Source organism: Panthera pardus, unplaced genomic scaffold (assembly GCF_024362965.1).
Source record: "Panthera pardus isolate Hobbes unplaced genomic scaffold, ASM2436296v1 HiC_scaffold_2, whole genome shotgun sequence".
Classification (NCBI taxonomy): Eukaryota; Metazoa; Chordata; class Mammalia; order Carnivora; family Felidae; genus Panthera; species Panthera pardus.
In genome coordinates this window covers 40,790,786-40,808,044 of record NW_026526765.1, presented here as the reverse complement: position 1 = coordinate 40,808,044, position 17,259 = coordinate 40,790,786, and the positions used below count along the sequence as shown (strand labels likewise).

Here is a 17,259-nt window from a genome sequence, read left to right as displayed (position 1 = left end):
TTTGTTTGAATTCTTACAAGCTCTAGCCCATAGTGGTTTTCTCATCTTACACATACCTACCAGCTGACTTTTTACATTACTAAACTCCTTGAAGTTGGAGCGCATATCTTACAAATTTCTTGGTTGCCTAGAATCTCACTGAGCTTCCCATGGTGAAGGAGCAGGACAGTGGAAAAAGTATGAATTCCAGAGTCACGTGGGACTGGATGAAAAACTGGCCTCTCCCACTTATTGGCTATGGGTGAATTATTTAAATGTTCTGAACCTCGGGGTGTTTTAAAATCTGTCAAATGGGTATAATGAGGCCCCTAACACAAAACTAAATAAAATGAGTTATACAATATACCTTGCAGAGTGCCTGGCACGTATGTAGGGCTCAGTAAAAGTTAGGTACTCTTTGTGTTTTTGTTGAATAAATGGTTAAGAAATGTCTTGGATCGCCTTATTTCTACTGCTTCCTGATATAAACATATACTTTATAATTAAATTTTGTAAAGCACTTGTTAAGTAGCTTGTTCATTTAACAAATGTTTTTTGAAATGTCAAGTATACGATGGTGAACTGATACTTATTTACAAAGCAACTGGAAGTAAACTTCTGGAGCCTGTGCCAAAATCCAGCCTAAAACTTTATGAGAGAAAATTTATTTTATTAAGTATGTTTTAGAAATTTCTAATTATTGAATATTTTCATGCCATGACTCTTTTTAAAAAAATAAGTCTAATCTTTCATCTTAACCAGAATCCTCTGATGTCCTTGTGAGGAGGTGATTATTGAGGACTTAGATGCTTTATTGAAAGACCCAGAAATGCCCAGGGCATGTGGCAAAAGACTAATTAAGTTAAATGTATATTTACAAGTGAGATATTAGTCCGTATTTTAATGCAGCAATGGAGGCTCAGAGAGATTAAATGACCTGCCCAAAGCCACAGAGCTGAAATTGGGTAGCATTTATATTGGAATGTAGGCCTGACCAACCCAGGGTTCAAATTCTATTACACTCCTCTGCTTCCATTTTTATATCAGTGGGTGTCCTTTTCCTCCTGGGAGGAAGAAGAGTCATAATTCAGGCAGTTGGAGCCAAAGAGGCCCCAGTAAAGTGACCTAGGAGAAAGGGCTCTTATCTGTAAACATGGAGATATGGCTTCTGGTCTCAGCTCTCTTCCCAGTTAGGCTGGTGATTACGGGGGGAGATGGAGAGAAGTTCCCTAAATTTCCAACCTCTCTGAGGTTCTCAGCAGCCTCTCAGCTGTAAAATTTAACCCATCATAGAAAAGTCAGGAGGGCCCCTGGCCAAATCTATCTCTTTGGCCTCTGACAAATGTTTTTCTTTGTGGTTCTGTAGTCATCAAGGATATGAAATCCAGAAGGTTTAGGTCTCGGAGATCCAATCGTTGCCATCACATTATCACTTCACATAAAAAGCACTACTCGGGTCTAGGATTTTGACCTATGTATTCACCCACTTACAGGTTAGGTAGGAGTACCGCCTTGTTAACGTATTAGAGAAATGGACATAGTTGGAGGTGGGGGGTCGGTGTATTGGGATAGGAAACCACCATTTCTTGATGTCAGAGTGCCCAAGGCATTTGAAGGTTGTCCTCACTCCCCCGTTCTGCACACACTTAGTCATCAGAGAACAGAAACTATTGGTCTCTAACTGAAGTTGATATAGTAGAATACTATGGGATTTACTTTTTTAGATTTTTTTCATTGTTATTTTGAAATAATTTCAAACTTACAGAACAATTGGAAAAGAGTACAAAAAGTCCAGTATAGGGGCGCCTGGGTGGCTCAGTCGGTTAAGCGGCCGACTTCGGCTCAGGTCATGATCTCGCGGTCCGTGAGTTCGAGCCCCGCGTCGGGCTCTGTGGTGACAGCTCAGAGCCTGGAGCCTGTTTCGGATTCTGTGTCTCCCTCTCTCTCTCTGACCCTCCCCCGTTCATGCTCTGTCTCTCTCTGTCTCAAAAATAAATAAACGTAAAAAAAAAAAAAAAGTCCAGTACACTCTTCACTCATATTCCCTGAATGTTAACTTTTAACTGTCTGCTTTATCATTCCCTCTCCACACACACACACACACACACACTTCTGAAATTTTAAGAGCACTTGCAGACATGACATACCTTTACCTCTTTTTTTAAGTTTATTTATTTATTTTGAGAGAGACAGAGAGAGGGAGCACATGTAGGAGAGGCCGAGAGAGAAGGAGAGAGAGAGAAAATCACAAGCAGGTTCCACACTGTCAGTGCAGAGCCCCCATGCCGGGCTCGAACCCACGAACCATGAGATCATGACCTGAGCCCAAACCAAGAGTTGGTCCCTTCACTGACTGAGCCCCCCAGGTGCCCCTGAGGTACATTTACCTCTAAATACCTCAGTGTGTATTTCCTAAAAACAAGGCCTCTCTCGTGTAACCACAGTATAATTTTCAAAATCATGAAATTATTGTTGATACAGTGTTATTACATAATCTATAGACCTTATTCAAATTTCACAAGTTGTTTCAGCGAATATCCTCTAGAAAAAAGAGTATCATAGACTATCCTAGAAAAAAAATCCACAGCGTAAAACATAGCATTTAGTCGTCAGGTATCCTTGGTCTGCTTTACTCAGAGACCATTCTGCAGTCATGCTGACTTTTGTGACATTGCCAGTTTTTGAGGAAAACAGACCAGTTATTTGTAGAATGTTCCTTGGTTTGGTTTTATTGAATGTTTCCTCACAGTCAGATTCAGGTTGTGTGCTTTGGCGGGAATTGGCACGAGAGATGCTGAGTTTGTTCCTGCTTCATGTCAGGAGACACTGATGCTCATTTGGTCCTGTCACTGATGGTCTTTTATCAGTCTTTTAGCAGTTTTTCTGGTTTCTCCACTGAGAAGTTACTATTTTCATTTTTATAATTAAGTATCTCGTGAGGGAATACTTTGGAACTGTTTAAATCCCCTGTTTCTCATCGCAACTTAGCTTACTAGTTTAAGCAACCATTTAGGATTCTCAGCTGTGAAACATTTATTACTGTGGTGATTGCCAAATGGTGATTTTTCTCATTCGAATTTTCCTTCTGCATTTACTAGTTGGAATTCTATAAAATGGAATTTCTTTTTAATGCTTATTGTTTTGAGAGAGAGAAGAGAGAGTGGGGCGGGGGCAGGGAGAGAATCACAAGCAGGCCCCTCACTGTCAGTGCAGAGCCCGACACAGGGCTCAATCTCACAAACCATGAGATCATGACCTGAGCTAAAAATCAAGAGTCAGACACTTAACCAACGGAGCCACTCAGGTGCCCCTACAAAATTGAATTTCTAATGGCATTCCAGAAGGACTCCACCTGTAAAAGAGAAAGTATCTGGGCTAATCTAAATCCATGGGAAATAAAAACCTCCCTGCTCCTCTCCCCTTAATCTTAGAGCCCAGGTATTCAGCTAAGTGGCTTATCTCTCTATATTTAATACAGCAGAAATTTGCAGAGCTTTTGGAAGCTGTTCCTAAGGCCACTTTGGGGTAACAAAATTCCTAATCCTGTCTGAGATCCTTCTCTCCTCAAGTTTACCTTACACCTTTTTTCCCCATAAAGTCTTTTTTTTTTTTTAACGTTTATTTATTTTTGAGACAGAGAGAGACAGAGCATGAACGGGGGAGGGTCAGAGAGAGAGGGAGACGCAGAATCTGAAACAGGCTTCAGGCTCTAAGCTGTCAGCACAGAGCCCGACGTGGGGCTCGAACCCACAAACCGCGAGATCATGACCTGAGCCGAAGTCGGCCGCTTAACCGACTGAGCCACCCAGGCGCCCCCATAAAGTCTTGTTCTTCTCCCTTTTCCAGCTCTCTCCCATCACACACACACACACACACGCACACACCCCTTAGAATCTGATTCTTAAAGCTCACTGTCTTCTAAACATTAAAGACTCTAAGTTCCTTCTAGGCATGGCTGCCAAGTTGACATTCCACACACACACTCACTCCCTTTTACTTCTAGCTCAGACTTTCAGTTATCTGCTGTTCTGTCTTGAAGCTCAGACACTCAAGCTGATCTAATTTAATTCTCTGACTCTCCAGCATAGAATAAGTCAATAAGTTATTCACAATTTCTCACTTTTTGAATGACTTTTCAAAAACAGAACTACAGCCAACCTCTCCTCCAGTAGTCTTCCAAAGTATACAGCCTCCTCTCCAATTACTTCCCTCAAATTTCTGACCTTCATCTCAACTGTTCCCATCTATAAGAACCATTCTTCCCCTGGGACAATCATTCCTCATCCTGTAGACATCAGAAGACCCTTAGATTATTCCAATAACTTATTATATATTTTTCAGAGAAGTTAACTTGTACTTAAACCAGAGAAGTGAAAGATAAGATCAACTAGCCTCCAAGAATTTTTTTCTTCCTGGTCAATAGACTGTGTTACTTTTAATATTAAGGAGCTAGATGTCTCTTTCCTTGTAATAGTACACATCTCTCAAGCAGAATGGGAAACTTTAGGAACCATTCTCCAGTCCAAAATCCATGACATAGTCACCTGTGAATGAATACATTTATGATGAATATTTTGTTATAAATCTTAAGCTGATAATAGAAATAGTAGAACTGCTAAATAAAACTGACTTGTTTCCCAGAAACTTCTAAGGAAAAACTCCAATTTTTCATGAGTAACCTTGCTTCTTTATGAGAAACAATACTTTCTTCTCCTTGTTTAAAATCCCTAAATGACTGCACTTCCTTGTCTTATCCATGAATAGGAAAGGAATGAGAAACTCGCCAACAGGTTTTGGCCACTGTGGAAACAGGAAGCTTATATTCCATGGAAACTCATAGACCCAAAGCCTTTCTAGAACTCTGGTTCTAGGTACGTCCATTGTGTCAGCGTTGAGCCACAGCAATACACAACCAGACTCCTGTTAATTAATACAGTATTTCCAAATACTGACTGATGAAATGCTCTGTAAATTATGGGATAATGTATGCTAGGCACTGCTGACATGGACATAAATACCTTGGAAAAACCTACCTCTAAGTTCAGATATTATAGAAGGCAGGTCAGAAAAAAAAAAAGATGTGACCTATCGGAATGAAAGGGTTAACCATTTTATCTCTAGTCTTCCTTTCTGTGATTAGAGTTTTAGAACTTTCAGTCACTGTTGTTGGAGGAAGGACTACCCACATGCTATCTGAACAACCAAACCCTGGGTAGAGCCTATCTCCATCAGCTGGGCCACAAAGGACATTGATAGGCAACAGGCATTAGAGACTTAGATGAAAATATTGAAAAATACCTTAAGCAAGGTGGGAAAATTTGAACATCAATAAGAATAACAATTGCAATAGAATGAAATACATCATACATTAAAATTCATGAGTTTATAATGATCACAAAACAAAACAAACGTTTATGTTTGGATATTGGAATCAGGGAGCTCATTTTTCTAAAAATCAGTATAAAGGGAAAGAATCAAGTATTTATCCTGTCTTTCCTACATATACTGCAGCATAGCATCAGTGTAGCCGAATAGCTGATGAGGGAAAATTCTTTTTAGAAGACTTTCAGGTAAGAATGAAGAAGGAATGTTTAAAATATCATTGCCTTGCCACTGCAAAAATCAGGTGTTTAAACAATCATATCACTGACTCTGTAAAATTATCACATGACCAGGCTGGTGGAGAACTTTAAAAGAGATGGATCAACCTGGAAGCATTTGAATTCACCGATTAATCTTAACATATCCAAAAGAGAAGCAACCCAAAATTATTTTGTCTTGCAATGAGATGCACAGAAAATATACAATACAACCTGTAAAACATTCTTAACAAAAACTTGAATCTGATTCTTATTACACTTCTAGATTTAATTACTAGTATGTTGGAAATGTAGGAGACAGAGGAACATGTTAAACAACACCATTGGGATGCAAGCAACAAAATCCAGAATGTAGGAAACTCTATAAGACAGATGACCCAATTACTTTAACAAATAAATTACAAGCAAAAAAATTAGAGAAGGGGAACCTATAGACTAAGAGATGCCTCTGAGAAGCATCAAACAAATGTGATGTGTGGACTTTTAAGGATCCTGACTCAAAGCAACTATGTAAAAAAAAGTCATGTAGTAGATCATCAGAGATATTTGAACACTAATTGGATAGTTGATGATATTAAGTAATTATTGATAATATTTAGATGTGATATGGGGCACCTGGGTGGCTCAGTTGGTCGAGCATCTGACTTCGGCTCAGGTCACGATCTCACAGTTTGTGGGTTTGAGCCCTGCATCAGGCTCTGTGCTGACAGCTTGCTCAGAGACTGCAGATTGCTTCAGATTCTGTGTCTTCTTCTCTCTCTCTCTCTGCCCCTCCCCTGCTCATGCTCTGTCTCTCTCTGTCTCTCAAAAATAAATAAATGTTCAAAAAAATTTTTTAAAAAGATGTGATAATGGTATTGTGATTATGTTTTTTAAAAGAGTCATTTTGTCAATATTTACTACAACATTTACAGATAAAATGGTGTTTGAGATTGGCTTCAAAATAAGCTATTGGGCAGAATATGAGTAATATTATATAAAACAAGATTGGTTATGAGTTGATAGTTTTTTAAACTATCAAACAGGCAAGTGAAGGTTTATTATATACTTTCTATAATATAAATACCATAGCCTAAGTCATCTCGAAATCAACGTGCTTTTTTTTCTTTGATAAATAAACTATTTTTGTAATAGAAGAGCTATGTTTGACAAATAGGTTACCATATTGTTAAGTGCAAACACATATGTTTGCAGATATGTGCCGTAATTTAAGCATGAGAATGAACCCTGAAAAGACATGTATGTATCTCCTTCAGTTAGGATACATGTTAGTCCTTGTATTATCCCTGAAGCCAGGGGCTGATTTTTTCTTCCTGTCTTGACAGGTCAGTGAACAACTGATACTATATCAGCATGTGGACCATGAGAACACTGCCTGGACTGCAGAAGACTCTTTCACATTCACGACATCCTCCCCACCAGCAGCTCTAGGCCCTGAGGAGTTTCGTATTACTATATCATATGAAATTACTGAACCTGGTCGGCATAGTCGTCTGCTTGCAAATACAGGTAAAGGCACCAAAAGATATGGTCAGTGTCTTATTTGTAATTATTAAAGTTGGGACAATTTGGAAATAAGTAATTCTCTTGTTAATTAGAAATGCCATGATATCATAGCAATGCCATGACATCAACCTTTGAAAGAAAACATATATAGTTATAAAAATTTATTTCTTTATGCGTGCTCTTTCTCTGGTCCTCTTCTCTTTCCTCTCATAAGCTTTAATAGTTGTAGTTGGGGGGAAGATTGAAAATTAGTTCTAAAGAATTTTATTTGTATCTGCAAATGGGGACTTTACCATGCCTATGACTAAAAACTGTCCATAGAAAATGAAAATAACAAATAGGGCAAGTTCCTGAAAGGAAAGGGGTATTGAAAGCTGCACCTGTTTCCATGGCAAGAGAAAGTCCAGTAGTAGGTAAGTGAGGAAATTAACATTATATAAGTGAATCTCAAGATTTCAGAACTCTCTTGCTTGTAATGTTGACTTAATAGTTTGGGTGTGTGTACTTAAAATTTAATTTATATGCCTTGGATAACAAGGTCACTGTGCAACCAAGGCATTTTGAATAATCCACTGGAATAAGGAAATCTGAGAGTGAAAGTGCTTTGCAGCTGTCATCTTAAAGTTCTATACTATTTTTTTTTAAGTTTTAGTTATTTATTTGAGAGAGACAGAGTGAGCGGGGAAGGGGAAGACAGAGAGGGAGAGAGAATCCCAAGCTGTCTCTGTGCTGCCAGCACAGAGCCCAGTGTGTAGCTCGAACCCACAAAACCATGAGATCATGACCTGAGCTGAGACCAAGAGTCCGATGCTTAACCGATTGAACCACCCAGGTGCCCCTGTCATCTGAAAGTTCTAATGAAATGCCACTTTGTTCTTTATATTTTCACAGGAGCTGCCGTCAAGGAGGGAGACAAAGTTCTCATTGGCCAATCTAATTTAGATGCTTCCAACCTCTTACTGAAATTACCCAAATCACAGCGATCTTCCTATGAGATCTGGTTCCAGGTTATATCTCTTCCTCACCATGGAACCCTTATGGTTGGAGAGAGGAATATTACCAAAGGAAAACCCAATTTCTCCCAGTATATAGTTAATAAATTTGGAATCATATACCTTCACGATGACTCTGAATCACTGGCTGATAATTTTACCTTTGCCGTTTGGCCAAATCAAAAGAGTAAGTCTGCCACCAAGCCAAAGGCTGACTTCCTTGAAGAGATGTTTAACATCACCATCTCTCCTGTTAATGACCAGGCACCAGCATTAAAGACAAAGGGGCTTCGGTTGAAAGTTCTACAGGGCAACAGGTTAGTTGTGGGACCTGAAAATCTGAGAGTGGAAGATCTAGACAGTCCTCCAGAGGAGATCAGATATATGATCATCCGTAATCCTAATAATGGCTTTTTGGCACTGGCTCACCATCCAGACATACCTGTTCACCATTTCACACAGGCCGACATTGACAACTCTAGGGTTTTATTCATTCAAGATGGAAGCCCATCCTCAGGCGTGTTTTACTTTAGTGTGACCGATGGTCAACACCGCCCACTCTATAAGCTCTTCCACCTGGATGTCATCCCCATCTCCATCACCCTTGTGAACCTCACTGACCTACTTCTCCCACAAGGCCAGACAATAGTTCCTATCACCAATACTCATCTGTCAGCAATGACCAATGGGAGAAGCCCCCAAATCACTTACAAGATAACATGGCCCCTCCAACATGGGCATCTGCTCATTGAAAACCAGGTGGTCATCAGCTTTGGGCAGGAGGATCTACATTCAGGAAGACTCTCTTACCATATGACAAATCTCACTGCCTCTGGGGACCAGCTACATTTCTCACTGTTTACACCAGAAAGCAGCCTTACAGGACAAACACTGAGCATCCGAGTGCAGCCTCTACTGCGGGTTATGTCAAACTTGACCATTGCCAACAGAGTGGTTTATCAGCTGAGAAGAAAGGACCTTGATGCTACTGAGCTTGCTAATAGGACTAAGAGTGATCCCCAGTTTGAAGTGACAGAACCCCCTGTCCATGGAAGACTTGTACGAAGAGTGGGCCGAGGCACTGAAATGGAAAACGCTACTCTATTCACTCAGAGGGACATTGACCAAGGATTGTTAATGCTGAATCCACATGTCAACTTAACAGGCATCGAAATGGTGAATGACTCCTTCACTTTCCTGCTCAGGGCAGACCATGTACAGCCAGCAATAGGTTATCTCCCCTTCACCATAGTGCCACCTGACCCCTTACTCTTGCAAACATTTATCCCTGATGTTTCTTTACTAGTCACTTCCAATAAACTTGTGACTTCAGATTTCTCTCAGGAAAAGCTTGTGGTTTCCTCAGGACCCACAGTACAGGCAGAAACTTTAGGGAAGCTGACTCAGGCCGGGCAGCAGCAAGCAGATCCCTGGGGACGACACCATGGTCAAGAGCCTACAATGGACAGCAGAACCTCTCTAACTAGGATCATTTGGCCACCAAACACCACCGACGCCAGTCCTCAGGCACCCACCCAACCCAGGGAGAGCAATTATCCTGTGATAGTCATTGTACCCTCGGCTGTGGTGGTCTTCCTGCTGATAGTAACTGCCATGACCTTGTGTATCCAGATGCTGGGCCGGAGGGCAGAAAAGGCAAAACCTCTTATCAAGCCCCTGACCAATCTGGAAACTACAACCCCAAGTCCTAGGCCAGAAAGGAGCATAGCTGTTCCCACTGTCACAGTGACACCCCTTCTAAAAAGCTCCAGCAGTCCCCCAGTCAGTCCTTGCAGGGACCCACTAAGTGGGCAAATGGCTTCTCCAGCTACTGAGCCAGTGGAGAAATGTGCTCCTTGGGAGACATGGATGAATCTGGATCCTGACATGGTCAAGCTCTGCCGACAAACCAACCCAACACTGAAGCACAACCAGTATTGGGTGTAGACTGAGGGCTCTTGTTCCTGAGTGACCACCTGCTGTACTGGGATATGTACTGGGATCCAAAGGCAAAGGAATGCTGGGTGAATCAACTGAGAAAAGCTTGGCCGTGACAGTCACTCAGTGCTCAGTTATGGTCCCATGGTTAGATGTTGGCAAGTGTTTATTGTAACGCGTACAACACTCTTCTGATGGGCTCTCCACAATGAGCTTTGTATGCTCTCTTCTGGACCTGACTCTGAGTATAAGGTTGTGTCAGTATTTAAGCCCTTTACCAAAGTGCTACAAACATGCTGGCCTAACTGGGAACAGCAGTATTAACTTGGGTGCTAGAGTTAATGGAGGAAGCCTTTGCATATTTTTCACTGAGGATTCACTCTCCCTGAGTGAGTCAGCAAGGAAATGCAGGAACTGTTTCAGCAAGTAGAAAAGGTAATTTAACAAATCAGCAAGTTTGTTTCTAGTGTATTTCTATAATGTATTTTCCTCCTTGGAGCCCGTAGGTTTGACTTCTTGTGCAGGAAATGCCTTGGTGCTCTGGATAGTAGGACAGCTTGACTCCCTTTGAAGTATTCACTGAGCATATTGTGTTTCATCGAGAAGATTTATCTATTCTGACTTGTAAAACCAAGTCTGTAGTACAAATATGATTTGAAGCCCTAAAGAATAGAAGAGGCTGTTAAACGCATTTGTGATGACTCGATTTGGCTTAACATCACGATGAATTGAAATAATGGCAAATTTGTACCTGACTTGTCTGGTTGAGCCTACCATTGGCTCAACTGATTCAAACCTGTTTCGATAACTATAAAATGAAGATATCAGTACTTGTATTAGTTACGAATGCTTTAGGTTGCAAATCACAGGACATTAGCTATGAGTCGTTTAGATTGGAGATTGGCAAACTTTATTCGTGCAGTACCGCATGGTAAAGAGCTTAGACTTTGCGGGCCATGTATGGCTGTTTATTTTTAACAACCTTCATTTTCTTAACAAAGTTTTAAAAAGGTAGAAACAATTCTTAGTTCTTGCCTTTGACCCACAAATCAGTTTGCCAACTATTGATTTGGCTAAGCAATAAAAGTCTTGCAACTACCAAGTAGCCTGAGGTGGACATTCCGAGGCCGGTTCAACAGTCCAAAGATGTCATCAAGTACTGAAACTCTTTTGTTCTTTCTTCTCTACCTTCCTCAAGCTGTTGGAATTCTGTTTTTCATTTTTGTTTTTGTTTTTGTTTTTTGGCTTAGTTCCTTGTGATTGTGAGGTACCTGCTAATGCTCTAAGCAGTACAGTCACATTCAAAGCAGACATTCTAGTGGGAAAAAAACAGATATGGCAAAAAGAATTTTTCTTAGGATCTTATTTATTATTATTATTATTATTTTAATCCTGTAAGGGTAGGCCTTCCCAAACATCTTCCCTCTTTTATGTCTCAGTCTAGAACTGAGCAATGGGATTCCCATCTCTGGAACAACCATTTGGCCAAGAAATGGAATTCTTCTGACTGACGATCTTTCCTGGGGCTGGGAGAGGATTCTGCCATGTCAGAGATCAGTGGATGACCCCACCATGTAATTAGGGGAGGCTGGAGGATGGAAATTAGTTAAACAGTGAATAAGATCTATTAAAGTACTCTTCAAATATGAAATACTTGGGAAATAAGCATTTTGATCTTTCAAATGGATATCTACTTTAGTATCTCTTTTTCATATTTTAATGATTTTCTTAAAGCCAGCAACTAGTGAGTCTAGGGTGGAAGGAACAACTTCTCCTGGCAGGGGCATTTGGCAGTGTCTGGAGACATTTTTGGTTTTCACAACAGGTGCTGTTGGCATCCATTGAGTGCAAACCAAAGATGCTGCCAGATATCCAACACTGCATAGGACAGCCCCCCAAAAGAATTACCTGATCCAAAATTTCAACAATGCCAACATTGAGAAACCCTGGTTAAAACCACAATGAAGAGTTTTCTTGTCTACCTGATGAAGGATTAATAAACCCATTACCAAATGTAAGCAGCAACTATATTCTAAAAACAGAATAAAAGGGTGAAAATTCTATTGTACGGTTGAAACTCTGCTTGGCAAATTTTTTTTAAAGAGGATGTATTTAAAAACAAAGCTTCAGGGCAGATTCATTCCTTCATATTCCTTGATAAAAGAAAAAGATTTTATCTTGTATTAACAGTTGGAACACATCGGGAGGGAAAAAAAATCGATATTTACAAAGGTAAAGATGAGATCAAAGTGTTCCCCAAAGTCTAATGGCCTCAGATGTGTTCCATGTGGACAAGAACTTTTTCTCATCCTTTCCCTTTTCTGCTTCTCTGGGTTGCTTTTCTGTCCCAACCCAATTTTAACGGCTCTCTGTGGAAACAGACTTCATAATCTACAGACCAAATGGAAGCACAGCATATTTGGACCTAGAGATAACTAATCATGTCTTAGATCTCTGGTTCCAGTGCTGGTGCTAAAGAAATCTTACCTACTCTTCTTCCTAAAGCGATTCCCTCCTGTCTTTCTGTATTATTGAATTATATGTAGCCCCTTTCAAGTGTTTTTGGACTTGATCCCCTTAGAAAGGAGGACTGAGAGTCTTAACCCAAGGTTGGTTTGATCACTATGCAACTCAGAATTATTCTTTTTTTTTCTTTTTCCTTTTTTTCAATTTAAATCCAAGTTAGCTAACATATAATATAATAATGTTTTCAGTAATAGAATTTAGTGACTCATCACTTACATATAACACCCAGTGCTCATCCCAACAAGTGTCCTCCTTAATGTCCCTTGCCCATTTAGCTTGTCTAAGGACCAGGTGCTCAGAAGGAACAGAATGGCAGTATGTGCTTGAGCTTGTACACAGAAAGGGAAGGCTGAGGAACATCTTTGCATCCAGTTAAGTGGGTTTTCTTTTCTCTCGGCTGGGCAAGGAGACTGCCCGTTCTTTGTGGAAGAGCCAGATGTAGTTGGCTCCGTGACCATGTTGGCCTCTTCCTTGCTTCAGCCATGAGATCTGTGAAGCTTATCAGCCTGACCAAACAAAAAAATATGATTTCCCCTCCCTTTTCCTGTTAATTCTGTAACTTCATAAAAATAAAATTAGAATAAAATTAGCGTCTGTATTGGAATTAAATAGACACAGATGCTTTGAAATGAGAATTCACAGTGTCTGTGAGCGTGCCTGCTAAAGCAAGACCATCAGTGTGAGGTACAGATGTCAAGACTCAGTAATTAATAGAGTAATCAATATAGAGCTTGAAAAGTTTTCCAGAGCATCTAGAATAGTCTTCTGATTTGCAGATGGATTCAATTTTTAAAAATGCTTACCATTTGGTGCTGGGTCAAATAAAAAATGAAATAAAAAGTTTTGGCAAATTCTTGTTTAGTGTTGAAAATTAGTTTTGGAAATTGAAAATCAGTTTGAAATGGGTTTCTCCCATACAAAGAGCTACAACTGCACGTCATAATGAATTCGCCACCTCTTAACAAATGACTGGGGAATGAATAAGGGGACACCAAAAGTTAATGTCAGAATAATTGCTGATTCTTGCTTAACAGGAGGTATTTTTTGGGGTGGGCTGGGAGTGGAGGGTCTAACATTGTTCCATATCTGGAGGCATTGGCAAATTCTAATCTTTCAGGGATCCTGCTCAAACACCTGGGTGCACTTCCTTAGAGTCTTGCATTAGGTAGATTGAGACAGGTGCTGTTCTTACTGTCTGGTTTTTCGGATTTCTGGGGCTGTTAGACACGGAGGGTGAATAAAAGGTAAGTATCAGATGACACTCCCTGAATTTGACAATGGGACTGTGCTACACACCTACATCTTTCAGAAGCATTGTAATTAATGAGTTTGAGGTTGGCCATGTGTAGGGAGACATATAGGGTTGAAAGTGGGCATGGAACCCACTGTGGGGCATGCCCAGTGATGGAGCCCTTGGCTAAGGTGCTCAAGAACACCACTGTCTGTTTGGCAAACACTTAGAAAGGGCTGCCTTTTCATAATGATTGGCAAACATTTATAAGGCACCTACTGTCTGTGAGACACCAAATACTAGACACTTCCCCTAGATGCAGATGCAAGATGTTGTCCTGAAAGGATCTTTCTGGTTTGTTTCCTCTGATAGGTTCTTCCAGAATCACACAAGGAGTGACAGGAGAGAAGGTATGGAAAAAAGGACAAAGAGAAATAGAGGTTCAGAAAGGGCTTCGTCTTTTCACTTGAAAACTCAGTGGTGTGGTGAGAATGAGGTACCTCGCTGGCCCACCCACCTCCACTTCCTCCCACCTGTCCCTCAAGGTGCCCCTCATGTTCCCATCGAGGCCTACAAAGTGAGACACTACAGAGTGGTTAGATCTAGACTCTGCCTCTGTTTTGGATCCTGGCTTTCTGCTTCCAAGCAGTGTGGCTTTGAGTAATGTATTCAATCTCACTGAATTTCAATTTTTTAGACAATTTCTTCCTCCAAACCTACCTCTTTGGGTTTTGTTAGGATTTAGTGATGTTAATATCATCATCATCATCATCATCATCATCACCACCTCCATACAGAATTTTCAGTGCATCAGGCACTATACTAACTGCTACAAAAACTTTTTCTTACCTGCACTTTTAATGCATTTTAAAAGAACTAATACATTAGGCCACTTCAGTAAACGAGAGGCTCATATTCTACCCAAAGCAGTACATGGAATTGAAGCAGTATGTGGTAATGGAATTTCAGGTGGGTGGTTTAAGGATAGGTGATGTGTTTTTCAGAAGGGGAGCTTCCTACATGCTCCACTGGGCAGGCACTGCTTTCCCCTTTGTCCTTGGATGGAGCCTTGGCAAGAAAATGGATGAAAGAAAGAACACATCAGGAACATTTATAAAATCAGGGATTTTAATGGTTCTCTGTCTTGTAGGGGCTGCTGAACTGTTGATGAAATATTCTGCTTTGTTCCCTTCCTTTCCAAACCGGATCAAATCCCTACATCAGCCAGGGCTTTGATTTGAAACCTTTACCCCTTCTCCCACTTCCCATCCCATTATTCCCAAGCATTCACAGGCTACTACTTTTCTTTTCTCTTTTCAAATCTTAATTATCTATTTTGAGGGGGAAGGCAGAGAGAGAGGGAGAGGGAGAAGCCCAAACAGCCTCTGCACTGCCAGCACAGAGCCCAATATGGGGCTTGATCTCACACACTGTGAGATCATGAGCTAAGCCAAAATCAAGATTCCCATGCTCAACCGACTGAGCCAATGAAGAACCCTAGTAATTTTCTTTTTAAGTCCAGGATTAGCAAAGGACTGCCACTCAAAAAAAATTAATACCATAACTTTACCAAAATAAAAAGTGCTGTTTACTATCACCATAATTTCATTTCTTAAGGACAAACTCTTATAATAAAGAACTTTGGGGGGGAAAATAAGCAACTTTATGCAAAATTCTCTCCTTTGTCCAGATTTGACCACGGCCTGGAAAAACCTCAGCATACACCAGCAGGGCCAAGAACTGTATGGAGGCCATGCTTATGGCTGCATGGCCAGACCTCAGGGAGAAGCAAGGAAGAGAAAAGTCAGCTCCTCAATGACGGTGTTCCTTAGGAAGATGTGGTCAGTCATCCCGTGTGTGTGTGTGTGTGTGTGTGTGTGTGTGTGTGTGTATTAGCAAGGTTTGGGGACGAGGACTAACTCGCTATTTAAGAGTCCAGACAAGACCAGCTCCACAGGCATATGCAACCAGTGCAGCCACACAGGCCTCAGAAGGACCTGGGCTGGGATTAATGCTCTGTGTAACCATCTTGAAATTCCAATAATTTTTGAACATAGCTCCCACATTTTCATGCTTCACTGCGCCCTGCTAATTGTATAGCTGATTCTGAGACTGCATAGAATTTAGTTGATGACTGTTGCATCAGACACCTCTTAAGCATTGTTTAAAATTCTCTCAGCTTGGCTTTTTCCTCCAACTATGGCTCTGGCTACCAGTTCCAGGCATATTTATAGCCATAAATGAGGGTGTAGTGTGCCCTGGGTCCCAGTATCTCTGCAGCATGCCTGTGCAAACCTGTACTTGCACAACCCAGAAGTGAGAGAGTTAACTCCCCACAGAACAACCCTTACCCAGCAGCAAAGAGGAGCTAAGGAATAAATACCTGTTTATACCGGGTATAAACAGTTCTAAGATGCATTCTGTGAGGCTTCTCAGACTGTCATGAAGATTGAAGACAGATATATGGGTGTGTGGAACCTCTTCCTGCCCTGCTTGTTATCCCTGTCCCTCACTCCTGCTCCCACTCACAGATGAGCCTTTGCTGTTAAGGGAGCCCAGGCAAAGACAGTGGTCCCTATTTTCCTTGTATCATCAGCTGGGAGTATGAACCCTATGGCTAGGCGTCCATGGCCTTATGGTTTTCATGGGACCCTTAGGAACAGTTACTCTGCGTTACTTGCCTTGAGGGCCTGTGCCCTACCGGACCCCTTATCACACGCAGCCCAGGTCTGCTGGGACACTGCTGTCTGCCCACAGCTGGGAGCCAGGAGGCCTTGAACTAGCGGCAGACCCTAAGCCAAGGCTCTGTCTTGGAATCAGCCAAGAAGTCAGGGCTTTACCAAATCACCATCTAGTTAAAAATCTCACTCTTCATTGCAGTTTCTCCACTGGTTGTGTTGGGTTTAAGAAACAGTAGCTCATTAACCACAACTTTTAGCAAGACCAAGATTTACTGTATTTTGTAGTAGTTTAGAAACGCTCTTCTGCATTTCATTTCAGCACTGCTCATTGTTTCTCAAAGTAAAGATTACCTCGCACTTGTTTTTAATAACAGCTTTATTTATTTATTTTTTTTGAGAGAGAGAGAGAGGGAGGGCACAGGTGAGCGAGGGGCAGATAGAGTGAGGGAGAGAAAGAGAGAATCCCTCAAAGGGAAGAGGGAGAGAGAGAGAGAGAAGTGGAGCTCAACCGAAGCAGGGCTTGTGCTCAACCAATGAGGAACTGGAACTCATGAACCGTGAGATCATGACCTGAACTGAAGTTAGATGCTTAACTGACTGAACCACCCAGACTCCCAGTAACAGCTTTATTGAGATGTTATTTACACACCAAACAATCCACTCAAGGTATACAATTCCATAGTTTTTAGTGTTTTCACAAAGGTATGCAACCATGTACTTGGCCATTTGCATGTCTTCGTTAGAGAAATTTCTCTTTAGATCTTTTGTCCATTTTAAAAATTGGCTTATTTGTTTTTATTCTTCCA

General features: G+C 41.0%; 1 protein-coding gene across 6 annotated transcripts in view; it reads left to right on the top strand.

Annotated features, from left to right (window-relative positions):
* LOC109275910 (chondroitin sulfate proteoglycan 4-like) overlaps positions 1–16,927 on the top strand; it is a 73,742-nt gene extending 56,815 nt beyond the window's left edge. For 3 of the 6 annotated variants that reach the window (XM_019464342.2, XM_053906991.1, XM_019464341.2), the window contains 2 exons: positions 6,905–7,088; positions 7,977–13,392. In XM_019464342.2, coding sequence (XP_019319887.2) covers positions 6,905–7,088; positions 7,977–10,024 — 2,232 coding nt within the window. In that variant the 3' untranslated portion in view covers positions 10,025–13,392. Of the gene's footprint in view, positions 1–6,904; positions 7,089–7,976; positions 13,393–14,144; positions 15,370–15,462 lie in introns of those variants that run through there. The other 3 variants (XR_008423698.1, XR_008423699.1, XR_008423697.1) reach the window with 3 other exon arrangements.
* The last annotated feature ends 332 nt before the right edge of the window (positions 16,928–17,259 follow it).